Here is a 26,924-nt window from a genome sequence, read left to right on the forward strand (position 1 = left end):
TTGTTTTTCTTGCCTTCCTTGTCGTTCGGTTCCGCGGTCCAGTCTCACCATGCCTAGCGCCACGGGAGCCAACTGGGAGAAGTACAGGAAGAACTTCGCTGATGACGAAGAGCCGGAGAAGAAGATCACACCTCTCACAGACGAGTACGCTGTGGCTGAGAGCAAGCTGAGCTCTACATGAAATCTATGAGGTATCGGCTGATTATGAGACAGTGACATTCAAGTACTCAAGACATACGGCGCCGCTCCCTACGCGACCGCATTAAAGAAGCTCGAAAAACAGATCAAGGACAAACAAGCGAGTGTAAACGAGAAGATCGGTGTCAAGGTTTGTTGGACATGGTGCTCTTCTATCTCCGGATCTTGGCTGACCTTAGACAGGAATCCGACACTGGTCTTGCACCTCCACATCTTTGGGATGTTGCTGCAGATAGGCAACGTATGGCGGAGGAACAGCCATTGCAGGTGGCTCGTTGTACAAAGATCATTTCCGACGAGAAGGATCCCGATAAGAGCAAATATGTCATCAACGTCAAGCAGATCGCCAAGTTTGTCGTGAATCTAGGGGAGAGAGTGAGCCCTACAGATATCGAAGAAGGCATGAGAGTCGGGTAAGTGACTACGGTTTATGTTGTTTTGGCAATTCTGACCATTTTTATAGCGTCGACCGGAATAAGTACCAGATCATGCTACCTCTTCCTCCTAAGATCGACCCTAGCGTGACGATGATGACGGTCGAAGACAAACCGGACGTGACCTACGGCGATGTTGGTGGATGCAAGGAGCAGATTGAGAAGCTGAGAGAAGTTGTCGAAATGCCTTTGCTGTCACCAGAACGATTCGTCAACCTCGGTATCGATCCGCCCAAGGGCGCGCTGCTGTACGGTCCTCCCGGTACCGGCAAGACCCTCTGCGCTCGAGCAGTTGCTAACCGGACGGACGCCACGTTCATCCGTGTTATCGGTAGCGAGTTGGTTCAGAAGTACGTTGGTGAGGGTGCACGAATGGTCCGAGAGCTCTTTGAGATGGCCCGGACCAAGAAGGCCTGCATCATCTTCTTTGACGAAATCGACGCGGTCGGTGGTGCTCGTTTCGATGACGGAGCTGGCGGTGACAACGAGGTTCAACGTACTATGCTTGAGTTGATTACACAGCTGGATGGTTTTGATGCCCGTGGTAACATCAAGGTCATGTTTGCAACCAACCGACCGTCGACCTTGGACCCTGCCCTGATGCGTCCTGGTCGTATTGACCGCAAGATCGAATTCTCGCTCCCCGATGTTGAAGGCCGCGCCAACATCCTCCGCATTCATGCCAAGAGTATGTCAGTCGAGAGAGACATTCGGTGGGAGCTGATCTCCCGACTGTGCCCTAATGCTACCGGTGCGGAACTACGGAGTGTTGCCACAGAAGCTGGCATGTTTGCGATCCGGGCGCGGCGGAAGGTTGCCACGGAGAAGGACTTCCTGGCCGCTGTGGACAAGGTCATCAAGGGCAACCTTAAGTTCAACTCGACGGCGACATACATGCAGTACAATTAGATGGTGTCTTCTTTATGCATCTTGGGTTACCTTGCATGGCTGGATGGATGTATGATCAGATTTAGCTCCGTGATTCGGTCTATGATGCTGCTTTAATATGATCTACTGTGCATTATCAGATGCCAACATTCTCACGGTGTACCTAAGATAGTTTTGTCCCAGTAAGTTGATGATAGTATAGTCACGTGACTTTAATCCGAGGCATAGCCGATTCCCAACCATGCTGGACTGGGAATTGGTTCAAGTCTTCAACTTGGTGTAGAGAATAAAGTGTAGCAGCTTATTGAACACTGGAAACTCATCTATAAATCACCCCGTCTCTTCGTCTTCATCGGCCACTCACCCCGGAATTCTTCGCTGCTGCCGGCTTAATAGAAGACCGGCCACGTGCCTTGCCCTTTTTGGCCAATGAGAAGCTCCCGGCTGCCCGAGGTGATTACTACTACGCACCATCTGATTGGCTGTCTCGGCCCCGGTCCTCCCCGTCGGCAAGTGAGCGAAGATTATGTCAGCCAACTCTTCCTGTTCTTCTGAGAACCGACGATCCAAAAGTGCAGCTCGTGAATACTACCACCGGCTTCCGACCTCGTCTTGCCTGCTCTCCCCTCCTCCTCCCACTACGACTGCCGTGGTGCTGTTGGTCGTGCTCATTTAATAGCCTCCTCTCAGAGTCATATACAATAGTGTCTCTTTTCTTTTGATCCGCCCACAATGAGCTCCCTGAGCTTGCGGAGCCTAGCTCCCGCTTCGAAGGTCGGTTACCCGAGGGTCTTCTGACGACCCTTTATTCTATACAGTCGCCGAGCTGACTCGCATATTTGCGCAGATTTCCCGTGCTTTGAGGGACCAGAGACGTTTTTTCTCCTCGACAAGGCCAGCAGGTACGAATTGAATCCCGCGAGGTTGACCTCCCCCGCTGTTCACTAACTCCGTTCTTCCAGCCCGCATATTCGCCAACGGTCCTTTGCGCGCTAAGGAGGCTACTGGTTACATTTCCTCGAAGTATCCTGTTATCGTAAGTGACTGTCGCACTGGCATGGAAACGAACTGGTCTAATTGACGGTAGGACCACGAATACGATGCTGTCGTTGTCGGTGCTGGTGGTGCCGGTTTGCGTGCCGCCTTCGGTCTGGCGGAAGCCGGATTCAACACTGCCTGTGTCTCGAAGCTCTTCCCTACAAGATCTCACACTGTTGCCGCTCAAGGTGGTATCAACGCTGCTCTGGGAAAGTATGTCAATGGAATGATGGAGTTGAATCTTGGATGATTGTGCTAATGCCGATGTGCAGCATGCACCCCGACGACTGGAGATGGCACATGTACGATACCGTGAAGGGTTCCGATTGGCTTGGTGACCAGGACGCCATCCACTACATGACCAGAGAGGCTCCCGCTAGTGTTCGTGAGCTCGAGGGCTACGGATGCCCCTTCTCCCGTACCGAGGATGGCCTTATCTACCAGCGTGCGTTCGGTGGTCAGTCCAAGGAATTCGGCAAGGGTGGACAGGCCTACCGTTGCTGCGCCGTCGCTGATCGTACCGGTCACGCTCTTCTCCACACCCTCTACGGACAGTCTCTGCGCCACAACACTAACTACTTCATCGAGTACTTCGCTCTGGATCTGTTGATGGAGGATGGTGAGTGCCGTGGTATCATCGCCTACAACCAGGAGGACGGTACCCTGCACCGCTTCAAGGCCCACCACACAGTTTTGGCCACTGGTGGATACGGACGTGCCTACTTCAGCTGCACATCTGCCCACACTTGCACTGGTGACGGTATGGCCATGGTCGCCCGTGCTGGTTTGCCCAACCAGGATCTTGAGTTCGTTCAGTTCCACCCAACTGGTATCTATGGTGCTGGTTGCCTGATCACCGAGGGTGCTCGTGGTGAGGGTGGTTATCTGCTCAACTCCGAGGGTGAGCGTTTCATGGAGCGTTACGCCCCCACCGCCAAAGATCTGGCTTCTCGTGACGTCGTCTCCCGTTCCATGACCCTCGAAATCCGCGAGGGCCGTGGTGTTGGTCCCGAGAAGGACCACATCTACCTGCAGCTGAGCCACCTGCCCGCTGAGCTTCTGCACGAGCGTCTGCCCGGTATCTCGGAGACTGCCTCTATCTTCGCTGGTGTTGACGTCACCAAGCAGCCCATCCCCGTCCTGCCCACCGTCCACTACAACATGGGTGGTATCCCCACCAAGTACACCGGTGAGGTCTTGACTGTGGATGAGCAGGGTAACGACAAGGTTGTCCCCGGTCTGTACGCCTGTGGTGAGGCCGCCTGTGTCTCCGTCCACGGTGCCAACCGTCTGGGTGCCAACTCTCTCCTCGACCTCGTCGTCTTCGGCCGTGCCGTTTCTCACCGTGTCCGTGACATCGCCACCCCTGGCAAGGCTCACCGTGAGCTGAGCTCCGACGCTGGTGCCGAGTCCATCAAGGACCTCGACTTTGTCCGCAACGCCGACGGCCCCAAGTCGACTCACGAGATCCGTAACGCCATGCAGAAGGCCATGCAGTCTGATGTCAGCGTCTTCCGTACCCAGGAGAGTTTGGATGAGGGTGTTCAGAAGATCACCGCCATCGACAAGATGTTCGACCAAGTCGGTACCAAGGACCGCAGCATGATCTGGAACTCGGACCTTGTCGAGACTCTGGAACTTCGTAACCTGCTCACTTGCGCGTATGTATCCTTTCAGCTCTCGAATTTTCAGGTTAGATGCTAACAAGATGTCCTCTAGTACTCAAACCGCTGTCGCCGCCGCCAACCGCAAGGAGTCTCGTGGCGCCCACGCCCGTGAGGACTACCCCGAGCGTGATGATGAGAACTGGATGAAGCACACTCTCACCTGGCAGAAGAAGCCTCACGGTGAGATCGACCTCAGCTACCGTGCTGTCGAGCACAAGACCCTCGACGAGAACGAGTGCAAGAGCGTGCCTCCCTTTAAGCGTGTCTACTAGATACATTCCTCTGCACCTGATGTGGGTGTAATCTCAGCATTCACATGTCTTCGACGAGGCTGGATTGGCCACAGGATCCGGGTCGACCTCAAGATAGGAACCACAGGCTTTTCGACCCATCAGCCCTTAATTGCTTTGCTGAACTGTGGAGGATGGATCGATAAAAGAGCATCATGAAAATTCTGCATTTCCCTGTTTTATATCTGTATATCCATGTTTTCCCTTTCAGGCGATGAGTTAGGTGTACTCACGTTATTTGTTTTCATAGCAGTTTCTCATACAATTGGAGTCTCTTTTGCGTCAGAATAGGGCTATCCAATCCAACTTAGAATTCTTCAATATAACCGCTATACGAGAGTCTGGAAGCTAGTTTCTTAATTCCTGCTGCCATGGTACGTGACCTCGAGATTTTCTTTGATTTTGGTGGATATGGCCTAATCCGGTAGTGCAGAGTACCATTCCGGCCCTTCTCTTTGTTTGTCTGTCCTCGTCTTGAGACAAAGAAATCACTCCAACGGCCCGTCGAACGTACTATACTGGACATCAAACAACATCAGGCAATCAGTGAGTCTTTATCCTTTCAACGGGCTTGGATTCAGTGATGTTTAGCAGCTCATTCCTGACTATGTAGTGACGCAGAGGTCTGGTTCTTCGAGTCTGGACAAATGCCACCATTGCAACCATGGCTTTCTCTTCACCTTCTCTGGAATCGATGATGAAGACTGAGGCATCGCCTGCTCTCCGCTACGAACCTTGACTCCGTAACCCTTGTGGTGGCTGGTAACGGCTTCATAGCTTGACTGATCGTGTACCGAGGACTCCGCCCCGACCAATATTTCTGGCAGACAAAGAACTCGAGTCATTAAGTCTTGCCACTTCGTACGGGGAATGGAGTTGTTTCAGAAAAACTTGCATAGCCATGCTTGCCCAGGAAAAGAAACAATGCTCATTGCAGCTCATACTTTCTTTTAGCTTTCTTGGACTTAGACGACCACATGGCGCTCGACTCCATGGTCACCACTGTTGCGGTGATCTCTGAAGACCTCGCTCTTCATGCGTTCGTTACAATCTTCACTCTCGTTCTAAGTCATTGATTCTGTCTTTTGGTAGTCCAAGTGCAGTGTATAGTGACCCATTTGACGTCCGTCATCTGAGATGACTCTCCATCTCGCCCGTCAAGCCAACACTTGCACTGGCAGCAAGCAATGGTATGTTTGCTCCAAGGGCAACTTCCGTGGCTGTTGCTCAATCGATCCGTGCAATACGGGTGTATGTCCGGATCAAGAAAGCCAGACTACATTGTCGAGGTCGACTACTTCAACCACCTCGAAAACGGCCTCAACTACAACGGCGACCTCGCCAACGACAGCTATCACTACTGCACCTTCCACAAGCTCGCTGGGAGACATCCCGGGCATCATTCCGACTCGAACTGTGACTCAGGCTGTTGCACCAGCGACAGATACTGATGCTGCTGATGCGAGTCCTGGCCATGACCGCGGCGCATTGGTTGGGGGTGTTGTGGGAGGTGTATTGGCCTTGATACTGCTAGCCGGGCTGTTCTTCCTGGTGTACCGGTCTCGCAAGAAGCATGGTAAACGGTTCGTCTTGCTGCGCTGGCGTGTCCCTCGCGAGAGCCATGAGAAGACGTCCACGGTTGCAAGCAGTAGGGGGATTGTGTCAGGGAACGAGGGACGGTTACTTGATGGTGAGCTACGCCCCCTACATGAGTTTGGCTGGGATAAAAACTGACATGCTTCATGCTTAGTCCCAAAAAGCAACACGCCCTCCCACGCAATCGTCAACCAAGCCTTGACAGTCCCGGGCTCAGAACAAACGTCCGCAATGTCAAACACCATAAGCCAACCGTCTTACGCAGACACGAGTAAAACGTTACCACCGGCTGAGACAGCCCATCACAGCTCGCTCTCCTCCTTACCACCAGCATCATCCGCAGCAACCCACCCCTCCCCTGATCAAAACCTCAACCTCAGCACAAACACAAGCACAAGTCCAACCCCAGACAGAGCAGAAATCACCCCCGAACTCTTCGACACAGGCTTCTACCGCCAACGCGCCGAGCTAGCAGCCTACTCCCAAAGCGAACTAATCAACATCCCTCCTGAGCGCCGGCAGATGCAGGTGTCCCCCGCGCAGCATACCAATTCCGAGATTGACCAGCCAGCTCAACAACAGCTTCCGTCGATCATCACGCCGGACGGGGTAATCCTAGGCGCGAACTTTGATTACAGGGCTCCGCGGGATGATCCGTATCCTGGTTCCGGGGAGGGGATTGGCCATGTGCTTAGTTTTATGCAGTTTGAGGAGGGAGGGGAGGCAGGGCGGAGGGAGGAGTGGAGGAAGAGTTTTGAGAGTGGGACGGGGGTGTGAGTTCAGCTATATCTGGCGCTGCTGGGCGGCTGTTCTGTGCTCAGTGGTTGTATACCCTAGTTCTATTGTTGATGTGCTGTTTCGCCGTAGTGGGTGGCTTTCTTTAAGTATTTGGTATTTATGTCTGTGTGACGTTTGTGGTAATTTGGTATAGATTAATCGTTGGCTAGACAAGCGAAATGTATTCTATATACTACTAAAACATATAACCCGAAAGACCTAGCTTTTCATTCCCTGGACACAATATTGAACAGATCATATTCTTACAACAAACCCCTGAGGACGGCAGTTTGCTCCAACACGGCACGGCGGCTGGTGCCGCCGACCGCATCCTTCAGCTCAACGGCACGCTCGTAGTCCAGGCAAGCCTGGACATCTTCGCCGAAGCGCGCGTCAACAGCCTTCAGCTGCTCCAACGACAGCGTGTCCATGGGGACGTTGTTCTTCTCGGCCAGGGCGACGACCCGACCGGAGATGTGGTGGCCCTCGCGGAAGGGGACGCCCTTGCGGACGAGGTAGTCGGCGATCTCGGTGGCCAGCATCTCGGGCGCCAGGGCGGCGGCCATCTTCTCCGGGAGGACGGTGAGTGTCGACAGGACGCCGGTGGCGATCTGGATGCTGTCGCTGACCGTCTTGATGTGGTCCAGCAGGGGCTCGACGCTCTCCTGCAGATCTTTGTTGTAGGTGGTGGGGAGACCCTTGATGGTCATCATCAGGCCGGCCATGTGGCCGAAGGCACGACCGGCCTTGCCACGCAGAAGCTCCAGGCTGTCTGGTCTCGTTAGTTGGGGTCAAGGATGAAAGTAAACAAAAGCAACTCACCTGCGTTCTTCTTCTGAGGCATCAACGACGAGCCGGTCGAGTAGGCATCGGACAACCGGACGAAACCAAACTCCAAACTGCTGTAGATGATCAGATCCTCGGCCCAGCGAGAGATCTTGAGCATGAATGAGCTTCCCCACTGCATGGTCTCCATGGCAAAGTCCCGGTCGGCCACCGCGTTCATCGAGTTGTACAGCAGACCCTCGAAGCCCAGCTCCGCGGCCATTGCCTCCCGATCGATCTGGAAGGGGTTTCCGGCCAGAGCGCCGGTGCCCAAGGGGCTGCGGTTGACACGCCGGGTGACCTCCCGCAGACGCTGCAGCTCACTGGCGAAGGCAGTGGCATGCGACAGCAGCCAGTGGCTCCACCGGACGGGTTGGGCCTTCTGCAAGTGGGTGTAACCGGGCATGATGAAGTCGAGCTCGTTCTCGGCGCGCGCGATCGACACCTTGATGAGGTCGCACAGGACGGCGTCCAGCTTGCGCAGCTCATCCCGCAGCCACAGGCGCATGTCGGTTGCAATCTGCTCGTTGCGGGACCGGCCGGTGTGCAGCTTGCCTCCGATCTCCTTGCCGATGATCTCGGAGAGTCGGCGCTCGTTGGCTGTGTGGATATCCTCGTCGTTCTCCTTGACGACGAAGGTGTTGGTGCTCCATTCCTCGGCGATCTGCTTGAACCCGCGCTCGATCTCGGAGAACTCGTGCTGGGTCAGGATGCCGCTCTTGGTGTTGGCTCGGGCGAAGGCAATGGAGCCGGCAATATCCTGCTTCCAGAAGATACGATCGTAGGGGAGGGATTGGTTGTACTGAACCATCAGGGGGTCGAGGCCCTCTATGAGTCAAAAGATAAGTAGGTTAGTTGTATTCGGAGGAATTGAAGCTGGGGTAGGGGGTACACACGGGTGAATCGACCACCCCAGAGCATGTTCTCTGCGACAGCTTTGGGAGCACTCATTGTGGAAGCTGTAGACGAAGGAATTGATGAATTGAAGAGGAGAGAGTTGCGAGAAGGAGGTGATGGACAGGTCGGAATCCAAATAATTATTCGGTGATTCACGCAGGGAGCGACATCGGCGCTAACCGGATGGGGCCGACTCCTATCAACAATGAGTCACCACTCGATGCTATAGCCATAGTGTTGATTTTCTATTCATGCGCTTGATAAATTTTGATATTCCGGTAATATGAGTTCTCATGTTGCCTTACAAGCGCCTACAAGCGCTGCAGTGGACCTGTGTCGAAGTACGGTTGGAGACGAGTTCAACCGCCTTGCTAATCAATCAATCTCCATGAATTGACATTGACGCAGCAAAGGTTATCGTCTGAGACTGAAAGGTTACTGTCATAATGACAGATATGATATGATACGCAATATATATGTGATGCGGATGTTCTGACAGCACAGTACAGGTCGACGGCGGATACTATTCTCGCTGATAGCCAGAAAGCAGGATGAGAAGCTGAAAGGGGTCTTGAACCAGACACAGCAGTCAAATGACACAACAGTTGGAATGATACGAGCATGTGGATGATGGTACAGGGTCAAACTGCTACTGCTGTCGCAAAACAATCATGTGCGAGAGGACTCCTATATACAGCTCTCAGGACCAATTAGGTAGCCCGAGCATCGGAGGGCGCATTGTTCGAGTATTCTCCGAGCTAGAGGACATCCCAGCCCGATGCACGCAAGCCATTGAAGACTCTGATGGTCAGCGTACAGAATGGAGAAGTTCAAGGCCTTTCTCCGTGCTTAGATCATCAAGTCTCACGAGCTGGCTTTTGTTCTGCTACATGTGACGTGGACTAACAGAATCCCAGAGAATCCCTTACCAGTGCAACTAGCCAAAGTACTGCAGAGTACAGGAGCGCAGCCACAGATGCAACAGTTTGTAAAGGAGATAAAGGTTGGCTCCTCATGTGCATCAGCCACAGCGTGCCCTTATTTAAGTATTGATTTTCTCATAATAGTGCGGTGTATCTACCCCTTGCCTGTGGCGGCAACTCTGATATCCTTGAAGGAAAGGAATCAAACAGGTCTCCAGCCAACGGTTCCAATCTTTTTGTCCACATGGAGATGCAATGTACATACCGGCTTTGTATCATGCAGAGGTGTACGGACGGGAAATAGTGACAGTCAAAGAATGAGAGACAAGACTTACATGTTTGCTACCTAGCAAAGACCACTGTTTAGCCAACAAATGCATATTCCCGAAAGAGCCTGGCAGCATGTCTTTATTCAGCGCATGCGTCTTTAATTATCTGTCATGGTTGAAGGTATGCAATTCAACATGAGGCTCAGCGAGCTCTGCCTCGGCGGATATATATATGTGATATTTCTCTCCAGCTGCCCATCTGTCTACTGGATCTTCCTGGCACAGCCTTCCCTGTACATGTTTGATATATCTATTCCACTCTGGATATTTGCCTCTTCTATACTATATACTTCTTCTCTTTCTCTTCTTCTCTTCATTCTTATCATTTGATTCCAATGCTCCCATAGTCTCCTGCCCGGGTCGAGTGTAAATACTATACGCCTCAACCTCATGTTGTCCAAAGTATCGATACCCCCATATATATACCCTCCGTCCGATCACTACCACTCCTTTTACCACAAGTTGCATCTAGCACCAGGCCATCCCTTCAGCAGTGCTGTCTCATTAAAGCAGCACTCATGCCCGACTGAAAACCGGCGCTTTGGCTTGGAATCTATGGATTGTCTTTGGTCTTTCGCAGACATGATCTTCCCCGCCTCAGTCTCTCAACTGCCTACCGTCACTTCATCGCGGTAGATGGATTGCTTCAACGGCTGATTTCCTTCGGTCATGTATATGCCCAAACAACGCTCCGGACCATGTAGGCAATACATGGCATGCATTCCCTCGGCTCAGCAACACTTCAAGCATCGTGTACAGAGCTTCGCCGTCAGCAAATCAAGTGCGTATGGCACGGCAAACCACCTGGAAGAGGGGCTGCCATTGAAACGAAGAAACAGCGCCAACAACAGATGCTGTGCTGCCGCTTCGAGACAGTACCTGAGGCGGGTTGAACTTTATGAGAAGCATCCCATTGGTTGTGTAGAACACGAAATCACGCATTAGATGCCAGTGTGCTTCTGTTGGCTCTTCAACGTCTTCTATACTTCTTGTCGACTTCATCGGGTTAGGAGTGTTATGGCACTATGGTGGTTCGCCCAGTGAACACCCCATATATAGGACTGAACGGCGTAACGGAGCATTTGGACAGATTGAGATTAGAGAGAAGAGTGACTATCATCGGGTAGACTGGGAGATCCGAAAGGTGAAGATTGACGACATCCATTGATTTTCAGGATTGGGGTGGTTTGATTGATTTGGCTATATGTTGCTTTTTCGATGGTTCGTCCAAGCACATATGGAGGATATATTTGGTATTGCAATCAGTCAGGTTGAAGAGAGCGAAGAAGTCAGACAATGAATGCAATAGTTGTACGTTCTACTCTATATTTGCTCCCGCTTCTATGAAAAGCTTGGAATACATACTCGGTATGATGATCTTGCTTCTGAATGTAAAGATTTGCAGCTAGGAAGGAGGAAGTTGATGTAATCAAGAACTAGAGCCAGCTATTCATTTATACTTCTATCAGAGAGTTTACATATACGTACATCGACAACCAAATAGGTGACCTGTGGGTTTCATGAACTACTGCGCTCGACTTTGGTGTCAGCGCGATGTGTCGTACCTCAATGCATGATTCTGATTGGATTGAATCTAATTGGTACGTGTTCGCGCCTGTGATGTGTTTGCTATACCCCCCTGCTCAGCTAGCGGCGTCTGACGACTCTGTTGGTGGGCTAGTCCTTCACAGCATGCATTTATTGGGCACCGGGTTAGCTTGCAATTTGACTGGACTCACTGGGGTAAAATACAGCCTTGCTGTCAGCCTCATGGAGCTGATTGCCCCTCCCACGCCAGATCACCTGCAACAGAACGTACCGACAACGTCCACCGCACGATGGAGAGACAGCGAGCGTTGTATGTTGTTGTGCTATATCGTCACTAACTCGTGAGAATGGCCCCCCGAATCCTATCACACAGCGACTACACGGTGGCATGGATCTGCGCTCTGCCGCTGGAAACAGCAGCGGCGAAAGTCATGTTAGACGAGGTTCATGCTTCTCTGTCCCAACCAAAAACTGATCACAATGTCTACACTCTCGGAAACGTCGGTGGCCACAATGTGGTGGTGGCCTGCCTACCTTTGGGTGTGTATGGAACCATATCTGCATCAAATGTGGTGTCACACATTGTTTCCACCTATCCAAATGTCCGGTGTGGATTGATGGTCGGCATTGGAGGCGGAGTTCCCGGCAAACGTGCTGATATTGCTGATATTCGCCTTGGTGATGTTGTGGTTAGCAAGCCAACTGCTACCTCAGGCGGCGTTATCCAGTATGACTATGGTAAAACACTCAGTGGAGGACATTTTCAGCGCACTGGATCCCTCAACAAACCTCCTCCAATCTTGTTGAAGGCTGTGGCTCAGTTGGAGAGCGACTATATGACTGGAAAGAACCTAATCAGCAAAAACATCGGTGATGCACTGCAGAAGGAAGAAATTAGAAGGAAGTTCTCCCGACCAAAATCCGACTGGCTGTTCCAGTCGACATATAACCATGAGGGTAACGAGGCAAACTGTTTAGCATGTGATCAGAAACAGCTAGTAGACCGGCCCCCACGAACAACTGCTGAGCCTTACATTCATTATGGCTTGATCGCTTCTGGAGATCAGGTCATAAAAGATGCGGGGACTCGAGATTTCATTGCCCGAAAGGAAGACATTCTCTGCTTCGAAATGGAAGCTGCCGGCCTCATGGATGAACTTCCATCCCTTGTCATTCGAGGCATCTGCGACTACTGTGACTCCCACAAAAATAAACAGTGGCAAGAATATGCGGCCCTTGCGGCTGCCGCCTATGCAAAGGCTCTCCTGTCACAGGTTCCTACTTCCTACTCCGGGAAGGAGTTAGGTGCATTAAAGGAATCAGTTTGGATGGTCCCCTTTCGAAAGAACTCGCGATTCGTGGGCAGGGCAGAAGAAATGAGCAAAGCTGAAGGATGGATCATGCAAAAGGACAGCCCAGGCATAATCGCTATTTGCGGACTAGGTGGAGTTGGAAAGACCCAAATCGCACTTGAGCTGGCATACCGCATGCGAAATCGAGACCCTGCATGCTCGGTTTTCTGGATCTCATGTACCAGCTACGAGAGCGTGGAACAGGCCTACATGAGCATCGCGTTGAAGCTTGGAATCCCAGACCCAAATCCGGCAGAGGTCAAACAACAGGTCAAGGCTTATCTTAGCCAGAAAAGCACGGCAAGATGGCTCCTTATTTTTGATAACGCAGATGATATGGAGATGTGGACAATGGCAGACTTTCTGCCTGAGAGCGAGCGAGGCCATATTCTCTTCACCACTCGAACCCGGCAGATAGCCGTAAGACTGGCCTCGACTCATGTGATAATAATCTCTGAGCCGGGCACGGAGACTGCTGCTGAAATCTTACGCAAGTCGCTGATTAAGAGAGACTTACTTAATGATGCAGAGGCAGCCATTGCTCTCCTTAAAGAGCTTGCTTGCCTTCCACTGGCAATCACCCAGGCGGCAGCGTATATCAATGAAAAGGATATCAGAATTTCTGCATACATCACACTCTTACAAGAGAGCGAGCCGGATGTGATTGAGTTGCTGAGTGAAGACTTTGGAGACGAAGGCCGGTACAAAAATGTCCAGAATCCTGTTGCAACAACTTGGTGGATTTCATTCCAACAGATCCAGCAACTCAATCCAACAGCAATCGACTATCTACTATTCATGGCCTGTATCAACCATCGCCACATTCCGCAGTCTTTGCTCCCTCAGACGACATCATCAAAGAAAAGGACTGATGCCATAGGTCTTCTTAAAGCCTTTTCATTTCTGAATGAGGAGGGCGAAGCCTGTTCTATGAATATTCACCGACTCGTCCATCTTGCGACCCGGAACTGGATGAGGAAGAACCAGCTGTTCAGCCAGCAAATCTTAAAAACAGCCGATCGACTAAGCGAAGCCTTTCCAGATCGTTACCATACCAATCGGAAGCTGTGGCGCGAATATCTACCTCATGTTCTTTCATTGATTGAAGAAGCTGAATTTCAAAAGGAGGAGGAGAAATATGTTGATATGGTTGAGAGGATTGGTGATTGCCTTCTCAGTGATGGAAGATCCAAGGAAGCCGAAGATCGCTTTCTACAGGTACTAAAGATCCGCAACCAGGTACTGGGGCCAGAGCATCCCAAGACCCTAACCAGTATGGCTGCCATGGTATCAACATACTTAACTCAGGGACGATGGACGGAAGCAGAGAAGCTAGCTGTGGAAGTGTTGAGTATCCGGAAACGCGTGCTGGGGCCAGAGCATCCTAACACTCTTAATAGCACGGCTGACTTAGCAGCAACAATCTCAAGTCAGGGACGATGGAAGGAAGCAGAGGTTCTAGAGCTGCAGGTGATGGAGAGAAGCAAACAGGCACTGGGGCCAGAGCATCCAAGAACACTGCTTAGTATGGCCAACTTAGCATCATCATACTGGAACCAGGGACGATGGAAGGAAGCAGAGCTGCTAGAGATGCAGGTGATGGAGAGACACAAACAGGTCCTGGGAGCAGAGCATCCAGAGACTTTGAGTAGTATGAGCGACCTAGCAACAATATATTTGAGTCTGGGACGATGGAAGGAAGCAGAGAAGCTAGCTGTGGAAGTATTCGGTATCGAGAAACGCATGCTCGGGCCAGAGCATCCTCAGACCCTGACCAGCATGGCTAACATGGTAGCAACATATTTGCATCAGAGACGATGGAAGGAAGCAGAGAAGCTAGCTGTGGAAGTGTTGAGTATCTGGAAACGCGTGCCGGGGCCAGAGCATCCAGAAGCTCTGGGGAGTATGAGCAACTTAGCACTAACATACTGGAAACTGGGACAACAAAAGGAAGCTGAGGAGCTGCAGGTACAGGTAACAGAGATGCGCAAAAAGCTGCTAGGACCGGAGCATCCACAAACTCTGGCCAGCATGGGCAACTTAGCGTCATCATACTGGAAACAGGGACGATGGAAGGAAGCCGAGGAGCTGCAGGTGCAGGTAATAGAGATGCAGAAAAAGCTGCTAGGACCGGAGCATCCACACACTCTGACCTGCATGTACAACTTGGCTTCCTACTGGAAATTTCAAGGGAAGACTCAAGCCGCATCGGCTCTCCTAGAACAATGTCTTGCGCTCCAGAAGAAAGTCCTGGGACCAGACCATCCAGATACCTTGGCCTCCTCTCGCACCCTCAGGAAGTGGACAAAAGAGGAACGCCCGTTATTAGATGATCGCTCGCTGCGCCCTGGCCAGGAGGAAAGTGATCACATCCCGAGGCGATCGGGTGTGGCGGTCACTGCCCCAGATAATGAAGAGCATACCGAACGTATGGAATGGCACCAAAAGTGAATCGGGTCAGCAACCCCTGCAAGACGACTCCTTGGAAAACATGCTTTCCTCATGGCTTCCAGAAGCATTTCACCTGCGCCGCGAACTCATGGCTTGGAAGACGTGGATTTAGTGAGGTTCAACTGGGACAAGAGTCACGACTCGCAAGACAGCGCGTGTCTTTTCTTCGGCAGAGCTGCCTTATATGAGATCGCCACTGGCGTGTAGTGTCTCGAAAGTTTGATGGATGTGAAGACAAGAAGTGTCTGAGCAGGATGATGACGGAAAGCCATGAACACTGAGTCAAGTGAAAGTGATCACCCCAATATCTTGAAGTTGTCCACATCCTACCACGCTGTCTGACAACGGTTGCATTAGTACACCATCGTAGACCCTTTGTTTCTGCTCTATTGCTTTGCTCATATGAGTTCCAGTGATTCAAAGATATGTCCTATGAATGCTTTCTCGGACAATCTCCTGCCGCTAGTCTGTTTGACAAGCCTGAAGGCACCATGTCAAATTTCAGGCATTCTCATTGGACCAATCAGATCACTGATTGCTTACGTCGGTGAACCTGCCCATCATTTCAGGGTTCATTCCGATATCGCATTTCCTTAGATATATAGAGGGGTATGCTAGATAGAATGGGAGTGTTGGCTATTCTGTGCTAATAAAGTTGATGCTTCAGATAAGAGATACTAGTAAAGTTTGGATCAAACGAAGGCATTCGGATTCGTCATCTAATAGACCAATCTGCCATCTTCGATACATTTCGATGAAGTTGGAAGGTTTGTCGAGAGAGTGTTCACCAACCAAATCCGGTTAGCGCAGGTTGAACGGAGGATATCATCTCGGTCTGCTTTAAGGTTGGTTCACTTGGGAACTCGCAAACTGCATCTCTCCACCTCATTACATCTTCGCATTGACACCTGGTTTCGATTGCAGGCCAATTCCAGATCCGTACCTCCGCCTAGTCCAATACGTATCGACATGATGTCTCGTACGACGTGGACTGGTGTCTCAGGTTTCGCAGCCTTAATGGACAATACGGACAGAGACCGTTCCGAAAGCCAGACTGACTGGCCCTCCTACTATTTTTCGGACGCTGGCTCGGACGCTGACGACGATGACGATCTCGATTCGCATGAGTGGTTTGCTCGAATGAGACTTGATGGTTCATTCATCACACCAGACTCTTGACTCGGATGATGACTTTATGTACTACAACAACCGCCCCCTCTACGCCACCGAGGCATTTCAAGAAACAAATCGGGGCAGGGAGGACGACGATGACCAGAACGACTGGGCCCGCTACTATTTCGCGGACTCGGATTCGGACTTGGACACTAACTTGACGTACTGTAATAACAACCACCCCATCTCCGTCCGAGAGGAGGTCGAAGAAGCGGAGAGGCGCAGGGACGACGATGACTACTTCCCAGGCATCATAGCCATTCGACCTGGTGAATACAGCTCAGGCACAGGACAGGTTTTTCCCGAAAAGTTCACCCCGCCCAATTCCTCCATCAGACCACAGGATCTCTTCCCGCCGAGTCTACGAAAGAATACGACCCCGCCCGTCCGCCGGTTCATCTCGCGGTTGAACTCGAACGAGATGCTCATCTATACGGACGGCGCCTGCCTGGGCAACGGCCAGGCGAATCCCAGGGCAGGCTGCGGCGTGGTCTTCAGAGAGGAGCGGCCGGGACGAATGGGCCATTTTGCGTTCGCGCTTGAGCTGCAGGGTCCGACGGGGCACCCCCGTCCGCAGACGAGCAACCGGGCCGAGTTGCGGGCTGTGATCGCCGCGCTGCAGTTTCGCATTTGGCCCGGCGAGGGTTGGACGAAGATTGTGATCGCTACGGATTCGGAATATGTGGTTGAGGGGGCTACGTCGTGGATTAAGGGCTGGGTGCGGAATGGGTGGCGGACGAGTAGGGGGAGGCCGGTCAAGAATAAGGATCTGTGGAAGTGCTTGTTGGGATGGTGTGAGGCTGCGGCTAAGGAGAAGACGAAGCTTGAGTTCTGGCGGATCCCGCGCGAGTGGAATGCCGAAGCAGATGGATGGGCTAAACTTGCAGCTGATGAGGATGTGAGGCCGACGACCTTTATAAAGCCGGCGGGTTATCTGATTTAGGATTGCTTCTCTTTCGTCCCCTCATATGAAACAGGACCATCGTCAAGTGTTGTCTCTAAGCCGAAGGGCAGTATAGCTGGAGCCATCTGCTTCTGCATGATTATATCAGGTCTGCAACTCAACCACCGTCCACGTATTCGTCCATCCAACCTCTCCTCCCAGCTTCTCCAGAACCCGCCGACTGGCTCCGTTCGTCGCAAGCACATTCGCATGAACCCACTCCTCGCCTTCTTCGCCAACCTCCCGCCAGATCCCCCCTTCCGCCATCCCACGCCGCATCACCTCGCGCGAAAGCGCTTCAGCGATGCCTTTGCCGCGATGCTCTGGTTCAACAAACAACGTCGCCAAACTTCCGTCAAGGCCGAGAAAGACCCACGCGATGGGCGTCTCCTCCCCCTCTCCAGGTCGATCAACATACACAGCCACTCCCGGGATCCTGGACAGTGTCTCGTCCGAGCGAGGCAGATGCGTCCTGCTACGGACCAGCGCGTAGTGGTGTGGGTGGATTCCTGTCTGCCCTTGACGGTCCTGGAACCGATACCCGGGTGGTAGTCCTGTATCTAGCTTTCTAGATGGTGAGTGCGAGTGCACATTCCGAAACAGGTACTTGACGTATGGGGGATTATCGTAGCGGTGGATCCGGATACCTGGTACTGGCTCCGGGTCCGTGTAAATCCCCGACTTCTTCAGCAAGGCCATGAGGCCAGTATGCATGTTTCCAATGAGAAAGGCCTGCGGCGGTGGGGGCGGCATCTGACCCGGCGCGTTGGCAGGGCCAGGACCTACGCTTCGGGCAGTAAGTGTTGCCAGGTACCCCGGCAGCAACGATAACTTGATATACGAGAGCAAGGCCAATAGCTGGCCGCGAGCGAGCGCTAGAGTTTCGGGGGGGCCGTGGAGAGTGGAGACGACAGCAAATTCCTTGTTGTCATCGACAGAGTCCCGCTCGAGACTCGAGTAGAGGGTCATCTGTGTCTCTCGCCCACGTGGAAGATCCACATACGCAGCCAGCCATGGTCCAGAGGGAGGCTCGGCCCCTGGAAACGTCGTCAGCAGTCTGGCCGTCTCTGACGGGAATGCCAGGTTGTGCTGCAGACGCCGGAGGAGCGGAATCGAATGAGGCAGCTGGGATTTGAGCAGGGGGAGTAGCGCCCGGGGATCATCCTGGATGGTGATCTTATTAAACCCCGAAGAAAGCCTTTGATCGCCGACTGTCATTATCATTGATTTGAAAACAGTGCGGGGAACTCCTAGATACCGTACAATAAATCGATTCACTGGCACCGGAAAGGCTGAAATCCAACCGCTTGCAAGATAGTTAACTGCAGAGTACGCTATTGAGTCATCACTAATGAATCACTAAGTTAGTTAACTAACTAGTTAATAGTCTATCCCTGACTAACAGCTGTCGCGAAGCTTGGCTCCCGCCCTAAGGGCATAGTCGCACAGTATTTGTCATTCCGATTACCAGGATAGGCATGTAACCTGCACATCACGATGCCCAACTGTGGCGGTGCAATGCGATTGCAGTAGATCTGACAGGTCATTCTCTTTTAATTCTCACTTTTCATTCTCACTACGAACTATTTAGATACCCTGAGTAGGGACTATTATTGGAGGCTGAGCTGACTGTAGTCGTGCTTGGATCGCTTACTGGAATTGCGTACCCTGTTAATGCCAATAGTTCGCACGGTGCTCTGGTTAGCGTCTTTGTTCTTGTCAATGCCATGCCATGATATGAGTAAAGGGGGAATGGGGATGCGGATTCGTGATTATTTTCCGATCATGCTCCCCGTTTGTCTAGACGTTCTTCAGATGAGGTGTTAATATCATTGAATTGTACTCCTCTGACTACATCGAGATTCGAACTAGGCTATAGGTATAGAATGATAGACACCAGCCGTGCGCACTCGTGGATATCGAACAAAAGAAATATGTAGACTAGCGAATGACAGAAGAAAGTAATATCATGAATCATAACTCATGAGCATCACCCCTCGCCTAGGCCTACCCCTAGGTCTCCCTCCGCCCGGGGGACGAGGGGGGAGCTACCAAGGCCTCCTAGGTCCCACCATCCAATCCTCCATCGCCAACCACTCGCTCCACCGCGCATCCGCAACCCTTAGCTCCTCCTCCTCCGGCTCAAGCAGCGGCCTCAGAAACGGCACCTCCTGATCAGGCAGAACATCATACGCGCTCTTCGTCGCCGCCCAGCCTCCACTCTTCGCCGCAAAGAGGAAATTCAGCCGCTCCTGCTGCCGGATCGCGCCCACGCCGGCTACCCAGTCCTCCCCGAAGAACAGGCGCAGGTTCGCGGGCGTATCCTGGCCCGTGGCGATCAGGCGGCGGATGTAGACTCTGGCGGAGACGGTAGCCGCGTCGGCTGCGTCCCCTGGTAGTCTGATATTCAGAAAGGTGGCCAGGGCCTGCACGGTGGGGGTGTGCTGGCTCTCTGCTAGGAAGAAGCGCATGCAGGATAGGTACCGCTGGTACCAGTCGTTCAGGTCCAGGGTGGAGAAGTCGGGGTGAGTGTCTGTGACAGTCTCTGTGACAGTCTCTGGCTCCGGGGCGTGGCCCGGGGCGAGGGCAGCCCATGCTGATGGAGACGGAGACGGACACTCGGTTACTGAGATGGTGGAAAGATTCGCGCGGCTGCCGGGGGTGCATTCAGTCTCCATGTCCATTGACTCTGGGAGGATCTCAGAAGGTGTTGTCTCAGAGTGGGGTGTGGGACGAATGCATTTGAGTGAGGCGACTTGGACTTACTTGCGGGAGAAGAGGGAGCTTGCTCGTCTGTATAGGGAGAACTTGGCCAGTAGTCTCTGGCGGAAGCCTGAACGTGCAGCGTCATGGTTGATATGGGACATGAATGATGAGTGACCAAAGTTCAGGTTTGGTTTCATCTGCTGAGTAGTTTAGTCTCGAGGTAAAACAAGTGTGACGAACGCGAGCGAGGAGGCCATCTTATAGATCTCACGGGCCCATCCCGAGATACGAAACGAGACGGGCATGCCGAACCAGGCATGGAACGAGAAAATGAAAGAAGCTTCATTCGGTTTCGGCAGATAGTTTGTGCACGGGTCTGGCAAGTGGAGTTTACTAGGTCGAGTAAAAGGTCACTGATCTGACGAAGGTGATGCTTTTTTCGAGCAGACTAGTAGGCGTCTATCGATCAAGGGATCAAGCCACATCTGCACCAGCCACATAGATCAAGCCACTGTTAAGCCACACCTTGCTTGGACGGCCCTATGTGAACGTGGCTCGTCCAATCAGAATGACCCAAAAATGAGAAATAGTGTGGCTGTGCACTGCTTTGTCATGTAATAGTGGACATTGCAGCCCAATAATCTGCAAGTCCGGACATGAGCGACGATGATCCCGGGTACCTGGACGGGAACACACACTAGAGTAAATGATTTGGAAGACTCAGGCACTAACCCTCCATCCTTGTAGATCCTCGAGTCTACTGGATGCTGACCTGGCTTATCATGATCACTATTGATTTAGGGCCTGGTCTGATCCATACCGCGGTGGATAACGCCACACCCTGTTTGATAACAACCCCCTGGCTCAGTCGTAAACAGTCAATTTGTCACATGATCTTCGCAGTCCACATCTGTATGTATATCGACAGCAACCAAATGACCAATAAGGATAATCAGTGAGTTCTAATGCTATACTATCGTTTTATAGCTAAACGAACTGATAACAATCTAATAGACCATTGAGGCGCCGCTGAAGGGAGGGGGCCAGGGACCGAGGGGAGGCCCGCTGTCTCGCACTTGGCGCGGTCATTAACTCATTATTAGATAGGCTAGAATCTAGATGACATATACTGATCATTAATAGTGTTGGTAGATTGTATTATTTAGGAATGTGTACATTGTTTTATAGTCAGTCTGATTTATGTTAAAGTTTGATAAATTTGATTACATATCATGTGACTATAAACACCTGTTAAGGATCAGGGTGTGGCTTTACCACCAAGGTGTGGCGTTATCCAGGGCCTTGATTATTTAATCTAACAGTAATAGTCAGGGATCCCTCCTCAACAGATGTGACAGATCTGTTGGAATCCATCGGGTACACTCGGTCTAGTCGGGCTCCCATCTGGACAATAGGGCAGCAGGGATGGATTCTTCAAGCACACATGGTGGTCAGCGTGGACCAAGAGTAAGCTCAGGTGATACTACTAGGGTAACAAGAATGTGGGTGACACAAGATGGAGACGTAACATGAGTCTCAGGATGGTATTTGTACAACGCAGCAACGTCGAACGTGGTCTGGCTGTGACGACTGACCACTCTGATACTCTGAGGGTGTACGGACCACGCAAGGGGCAGCTCACTGGTGCAGATCTGAAGTGGCATTGGAAGACGACGTCAATCTTTCCTAGGCCAGTAGAGAGGTAATTGTAATTGTTATCATTATTCAATAATGATGATGTATATATTTGTAAGGACCAAGGACTAACGCGGACAGGCAAAGTAAACAGGGCGACGGGAACCACTAGCGAGGATATTGGAGGAGGAACTGGGAATTAGTTAGGTGGGACTGCGGCTAGACAGTCAGCAAAGGTCTCTAAGAATATTAATCTCGCTTGGCTCTTCCCTGATCAAGCAAATCGACTGATCAATGACATTATTCTCTGAGAGGAAAACTGAGGAAAACTAAGTTACTAGCCATAAGTCCAACAGGGCTAAACGGCCTGAGTAAGAGTGTAAGACCAGGTACCAGCCAATCGCAGTGCCACCGTACTATTCCCAGTCAGGCGATGGATGAGATCATGACTCTGTCTAACACAAATCACCACCAATGATCTTCTCATGGGCGAGGGGAAAAAGCAACGCCAACTCAGATCCAGGGTTCATGACATGCGCACTGATGTACCCCACCACCACTACACGATGGTGTACCTGGATTGTTGTAGAGTGGCTGACTTGACCGACCTCCACTAGCCCAACCTTCTCGCCTCATGCAGGGAACAACAAGATCAAGATATATAGCCTTCAATCCTTTCCAGAGTCAGGGAAGTTTCAACCTCAAAGTCAAATCAACCCAACCCATCTTATCAATTTTCCTACTCCACATTGGTCATCATGTGCTACAAGTCCAACTATGAGCCTTATGTATGTCTTCCTCTTGAACCCAGCGAACAGTTCTAGTACTAACAACACCAGACCAGTCAGAGCCTTGACATCAAAAGGGCAGAAGACCTCTCCTCAGAAGAGCTCCTCAACCCATTGGGTTCGCTCTATCCTCACGTCGTCGCCCTCCAACTCCAATCCGACGATACCCCATGGATCCGAGCCAAAAACTCTCCTGGCTATCGAGATCCCAATTCCTGGATAGACGTATACTCCACAGAGGATTATTCCAAACCCTCGGCGCGCAGAAACAGTGGTGAGTTATCTATCACATTTGATCTATCGTTGCGGAAGACTAAGACTAAGGCTAACATGACTCAGACTCCACAGCCTACCGATTCGTCTCGCGAATCCGCCGATTTCTCGCCCGAGATGAGATGAGGCGACGCCAGCGAGCTGCATAGTTTTCTTCGCTTCTTCTTCACCGTCTTTTCTTCTTTCTTTCTTTCTTCCATTCCGACTTTGAGTTTGATCCTTTGAGTGAGGCCTGCAGGATCGGTCTTTGCATGAAAGTTTCAGAGTGTCGTGTCTCTAATCCTATTTCCTTTGTCAGCATCAATCCTTCACGTGTCAGTCTCAGTGTCAGTCTCGTCTCTGGTTTGTTTTGTTTTGTTTCATCAGGTTTCATCAGGTTTCATCAGGTTCAATTAGCGAGGAGTTCAGGGCTCTCAAGCAAGGAGGCAATAGCATCGTCACGAGCATATTAGTTAATGTCAATGTCTGAGAACAACATGTCAATTCAGATCAAAATCCTATCAAATTCTAACCCAATCAAAACGTGTCCGAACACCCTTCCACAATCCATGCAAAGATTGTTCTAGTGTAGTTTAGATGCCTCACATGCCGTTCTTCCAGATCACATAGGTATACAGCCTACAGGTCCTCTGGCTAGCGTGCATGCAGCTGCAGGGTTAGTCGACCAATAAGATCGATATTCTTGATGTTCGCTTCACGCGAGTAATTGCTTTTGCATGGAATGTATCAGTGTCAGATGGACACCAATTGTCAGATTGACATGATGGAAAACACGAGGGTGAGTCGGTGTGTTAACTTTCCCTTGATACGACCCGAGTAACTATACCCGAGTACACCGCAGTAATCTGCATGCTGCTCATGCGAAAAGCTGATTAGGAGACAGTCGCTACGGACAATAGATATCAACGAGATCTACCAGATGGAGTAAGTACACCACGGAATATAAGGTAGCCTGAGATAGGCGACAGCAAGATAGCAGGCACACGCATCTCAGCCTCGCTGTAATATCACGGCCTTCGTCTGTCGAGCAAGAAATACCAAGGTCAAAGCTCAGGGTAGACGTTCACTGTAAGCGTCAGCATCACAACATGATCATCATTCAAAATCTGTATGGATATTTGTATCCTGTGACACATACACATACCCAAACCAGAAACGAAACATCCTTGTTCCTTACTGAGACTGACCGCTTCTTTACTGTTTCCCATCTTATCATTCTTTTCTTTTGCGAAGCTAGGGGTAAGGGGTTACTTAGCGATGCTACTGTACCTGCTGTAGCCTGTACGGTGTGCCCTCCCGCTACTGCAATCTTGTGTTATCATTACTACTGTACATCCAGATGATACATGATACATCACAGGTGAGGGAGGTGAGGTGCATATGCCATTGCCCGAGTCGAGGTTCAGGGCATGTTCAATGACTTTTTCGCGCTTCAGGCGCTGTGGGAGTTAAGACTGCGCACCTGCGTCTGTCTGCACCCCGCAATCTGCATAGCATTTCAAGTTACCATGTCCGTGTCCGTGTCTATGTCCGTGCCTGGTCATGGTCATGAGGTCGCGAAGGGGAATGCCTCAATCATATCGTGTGCTCTGTATCATATCTACATCACAAGACGGGAACGGGCCGTAGCGTCAGGGGCAGAGTTAGATATTCTCATTTCATTGTTTCATTGTTTCAATGTTTCAATCTCCATTGTTCTTGCTAGTCCATCTCCCCGTCCATATTCTTATACGGCAAGTGGGTATAGATGCAAGCCAAACATATCATCAACGACAGAATCCAAACTCCAACTCCATAGCAAGTAAATGAAAAACAAGAATTTTCCTCCTGGATATCCAGAATGAGGCATCACAAAAGAAATAAATACTCCGCATCGTGCAGGTTAACGAGCGAACAACCAACCCTGAACGCCAGCCATCTCCATCGTCTCGGTCATGATCATCAGTCGAGAATCAATAGTTTATGCAATGACGCCGGATGCACCTGACCCCGTCCCCCAGCGTAACCGCTTCAAACCGCCTCGAACGGCTTCTTGGCCGCAGCCTGCCGACACCCTGCCTCCGAGGGCCCCCGCCCCTCCGTCTCCCATAACCGACCCCACGCCAGTGCCCGACTCCAGCCTGCCAACTTCGCGTCCAAGTACATAGCCCGCTGAGAAACTGATGGCCGAAAAGAGAACCACGACGCCGGCGCTGATCACCCACGTCATAATGGTTGGACTGCCTGGCGACATGGACTCGGCCATGCCCGCTCGACGGCTCTTCTTTGCCGCAGAGGGATGTCCGGAGTTGCGTTCCTTGGACGAGCTGGAGCGACGCTTGGTCCTGTGGGTGTAAGGCGTAGAATCTGGGTGCCTTTTGCTGGGGCGATGGGACCTGGTCGAGGTGGTCTCGGTGGCAGACTGTTCTTCTTTCTCGCTCACCTCCACTTCTCCCATCGCTACTGATTCGGGCACCAGGCGGAATGATGAAGGCGCCCCTCTCGAAGGCTCAGCCGGTGAAGGCTGAGGATCGGACTTGGGCAATCCCCTTGCGGCAGCAGCACACGAGAGAAGCGTGGACAGACTAGCCCGAAGAGCGGCATCGTGGTCTGCATGATACGATGGCGAGATCATATTGTACGGGCTATGTTGAGGCCTTCTGTTCGACCGTAGACTGGCCTGCGAGTTTCTTCGAATGGCGGTCTGACGACTCGAGTTGGAGGCGGTACTGGGTTGGGACTGGTGAGTGCCCGTTGCTCTCGTCCAAGAAGGGTTCTCGGGCGGATGAGAAAACACGTTGGGCTGCGGGACAAAGGGCGATGAGCTGATCCGCATCCCCAGTGCCGTTGATGCGTCGTCTTCATCGCTCGCCGTGGTCGCATCTAGCTCAGGCAATGCAGGGCCGGTCCGCGAAAGGAGAGGCATCTCGACGGGTGGGCGGGTCATGTCTTCATTGGAACTGCTAAGCACATGATCTGATTCACTCTCACTTTCGTCATATTCATCCTGGCTACTGCTGGTCTCCCGCGGCGGATAGTCGACGTGCGCTGTGGCCACGGCTGCCAGTTGTTGCAAACGACGGCGCCGGCTACGGTGGTGATAGGCCCTGGACTCCGTCCGCTCGAGACGCAGGCCCGTAGTAATAATATCATCGTTGGTTGCGGCGGATGAAAGGGAGGAAGAGGACGGTTGGGATGATACTTCGATCCACGAATCTAAATAATACCGAAGTGAGTACATTATGCCACGATTGTTGATATCCATTATACATGTTGATCAATTGCGCGGCTGAAGGAACATCACTGCAGCGAGGTAACAAGTATATCAACCAACTGACCTTCAGATCTCGTGAACGCAGCACCCGACGGAGACCGTGACTGACGCATGTTCTCCCGAAGCGGCTGATGAGCCTCTCTTGTCATCCAGGGGGCAGGTCGGCACTCATCCTGTTGCGCCTGACCCAGCAGGTCATAGTGATTTGGCTGCATTGTCTGTATCTACAACTCGACGGGCGAGCTTCGATCTGAAAGACCCTATCTAGGATAGTTGACAGAAAGAAGTTTGAACCATCTGGTTCGACTAGGGAAAGAGGGGTGTTAAGTCAGACCACGCAGGAGAGAGAGCGGTCAAGGACTCAAGGCAGACAAACGAGGAGGAAGCTGATAGGAAGCCGGTGGGGGTGCGTGGGGAAGAGTACCACCAGATCATCAACCAAGCAGCGTGGCAGCAGTACGGAGTAGTATATTATTATCTTATCAAGGTGGAGTCCCGGCAAATCTTTGGCAGAAGATCATCAACCAGGTTTGTGATCGATGACGATACATAAACCAGATGAACCAGGTCAAAAAGGAGATAGAAAGGCCAAGTGGGAAAAGTAGGGAGGGTTGTCTTGGATCAACGACGCAATGAGTGGACGTCAGAGGATCACCAGACTGTGGGCAGGTGACTTGGGCGCGCAGAGGAGAGAATCACGCTCACGACCCAGTAAATATAGACTTCTGGAAATCAGAAAGAAACACAAGTTACACAACAAAGAACGCAGATCTAAAGCAAAGAAGAATCAAGAAGACGGGGTTTTTAGAAAGAAAGACATGCAGCATGATAAGCGTGAAAGATAGACAGTCAGAGACGTGGACGACTGCTGATCAAAGAAACCAGCGCCAAGATTGAAGCCACAAATGCGGGGCACCAACCACATCCCAGGCAGCGCTCG

At 51.6% G+C, this 26,924-nt stretch overlaps 10 protein-coding genes across 10 annotated transcripts, besides 4 other annotated features; 6 read left to right on the forward strand and 4 right to left on the reverse strand.

Moving 5' to 3' along the window:
• Nucleotides 1-49: 49 nt before the first annotated feature.
• rpt1 (proteasome regulatory particle base subunit RPT1) lies at nt 50-1,541 on the forward strand (the record flags this gene model as incomplete). The annotated part of the gene is made up of 4 exons (XM_001263659.1): nt 50-144; nt 214-328; nt 382-611; nt 662-1,541. 4 exons carry the CDS (start codon nt 50-52, stop codon nt 1,539-1,541), a joined length of 1,320 nt encoding a protein of 439 aa, XP_001263660.1.
• Nucleotides 1,542-2,252: 711 nt separating this feature from the next.
• NFIA_069350 (succinate dehydrogenase [ubiquinone] flavoprotein subunit) lies at nt 2,253-4,497 on the forward strand (the record flags this gene model as incomplete). The annotated part of the gene is made up of 6 exons (XM_001263660.1): nt 2,253-2,294; nt 2,368-2,422; nt 2,483-2,556; nt 2,608-2,771; nt 2,831-4,219; nt 4,278-4,497. 6 exons carry the CDS (start codon nt 2,253-2,255, stop codon nt 4,495-4,497), a joined length of 1,944 nt encoding a protein of 647 aa, XP_001263661.1.
• Nucleotides 4,498-5,652: 1,155 nt separating this feature from the next.
• Nucleotides 5,653-6,888, forward strand: NFIA_069360 (uncharacterized protein; the record flags this gene model as incomplete). The annotated part of the gene is made up of 2 exons (XM_001263661.1): nt 5,653-6,205; nt 6,266-6,888. 2 exons carry the CDS (start codon nt 5,653-5,655, stop codon nt 6,886-6,888), a joined length of 1,176 nt encoding a protein of 391 aa, XP_001263662.1.
• Nucleotides 6,889-7,151: 263 nt separating this feature from the next.
• NFIA_069370 (argininosuccinate lyase ARG4) lies at nt 7,152-8,664 on the reverse strand (the record flags this gene model as incomplete). The annotated part of the gene is made up of 3 exons (XM_001263662.1): nt 7,152-7,660; nt 7,711-8,541; nt 8,610-8,664. 3 exons carry the CDS (start codon nt 8,662-8,664, stop codon nt 7,152-7,154), a joined length of 1,395 nt encoding a protein of 464 aa, XP_001263663.1.
• Nucleotides 8,665-11,757: 3,093 nt separating this feature from the next.
• NFIA_069380 (G. violaceus kinesin) lies at nt 11,758-15,213 on the forward strand (the record flags this gene model as incomplete). Its single annotated transcript, XM_001263663.1, has 1 exon — nt 11,758-15,213. One exon carries the CDS (start codon nt 11,758-11,760, stop codon nt 15,211-15,213), a length of 3,456 nt encoding a protein of 1,151 aa, XP_001263664.1.
• Nucleotides 14,054-14,650: a microsatellite.
• Nucleotides 14,644-14,912: a microsatellite.
• A 1,150-nt stretch (nt 15,214-16,363) lies between the features above and the next one.
• Nucleotides 16,364-17,329, forward strand: NFIA_069390 (RNase H domain protein; the record flags this gene model as incomplete). The annotated part of the gene is made up of 1 exon (XM_001263664.1): nt 16,364-17,329. One exon carries the CDS (start codon nt 16,364-16,366, stop codon nt 17,327-17,329), a length of 966 nt encoding a protein of 321 aa, XP_001263665.1.
• A 105-nt stretch (nt 17,330-17,434) lies between these two features.
• Nucleotides 17,435-18,547, reverse strand: NFIA_069400 (acetyltransferase, GNAT family; the record flags this gene model as incomplete). Its single annotated transcript, XM_001263665.1, has 1 exon — nt 17,435-18,547. One exon carries the CDS (start codon nt 18,545-18,547, stop codon nt 17,435-17,437), a length of 1,113 nt encoding a protein of 370 aa, XP_001263666.1.
• Nucleotides 18,548-19,377: 830 nt separating this feature from the next.
• Nucleotides 19,378-20,180, reverse strand: NFIA_069410 (uncharacterized protein; the record flags this gene model as incomplete). Its single annotated transcript, XM_001263666.1, has 2 exons — nt 19,378-20,018; nt 20,096-20,180. The coding sequence occupies 2 exons, from the start codon at nt 20,178-20,180 to the stop codon at nt 19,378-19,380; spliced, it is 726 nt and encodes a 241-aa protein (XP_001263667.1).
• Nucleotides 19,862-19,888: a microsatellite.
• A 2,248-nt stretch (nt 20,181-22,428) lies between the features above and the next one.
• NFIA_069420 (uncharacterized protein) lies at nt 22,429-22,857 on the forward strand (the record flags this gene model as incomplete). The annotated part of the gene is made up of 2 exons (XM_001263667.1): nt 22,429-22,458; nt 22,510-22,857. The coding sequence occupies 2 exons, from the start codon at nt 22,429-22,431 to the stop codon at nt 22,855-22,857; spliced, it is 378 nt and encodes a 125-aa protein (XP_001263668.1).
• Nucleotides 22,858-23,087: 230 nt separating this feature from the next.
• Nucleotides 23,088-23,119: a microsatellite.
• A 1,572-nt stretch (nt 23,120-24,691) lies between these two features.
• On the reverse strand, nt 24,692-26,199 carry NFIA_069430 (uncharacterized protein; the record flags this gene model as incomplete). The annotated part of the gene is made up of 2 exons (XM_001263668.1): nt 24,692-25,926; nt 26,049-26,199. The coding sequence occupies 2 exons, from the start codon at nt 26,197-26,199 to the stop codon at nt 24,692-24,694; spliced, it is 1,386 nt and encodes a 461-aa protein (XP_001263669.1).
• Between the last annotated feature and the right edge of the window lie 725 nt (nt 26,200-26,924).

The sequence above is a fragment of the Aspergillus fischeri genome, genomic scaffold (genome assembly GCF_000149645.3).
Source record: "Aspergillus fischeri NRRL 181 1099437636252 genomic scaffold, whole genome shotgun sequence".
Taxonomy (NCBI): domain Eukaryota; kingdom Fungi; phylum Ascomycota; class Eurotiomycetes; order Eurotiales; family Aspergillaceae; genus Aspergillus; species Aspergillus fischeri.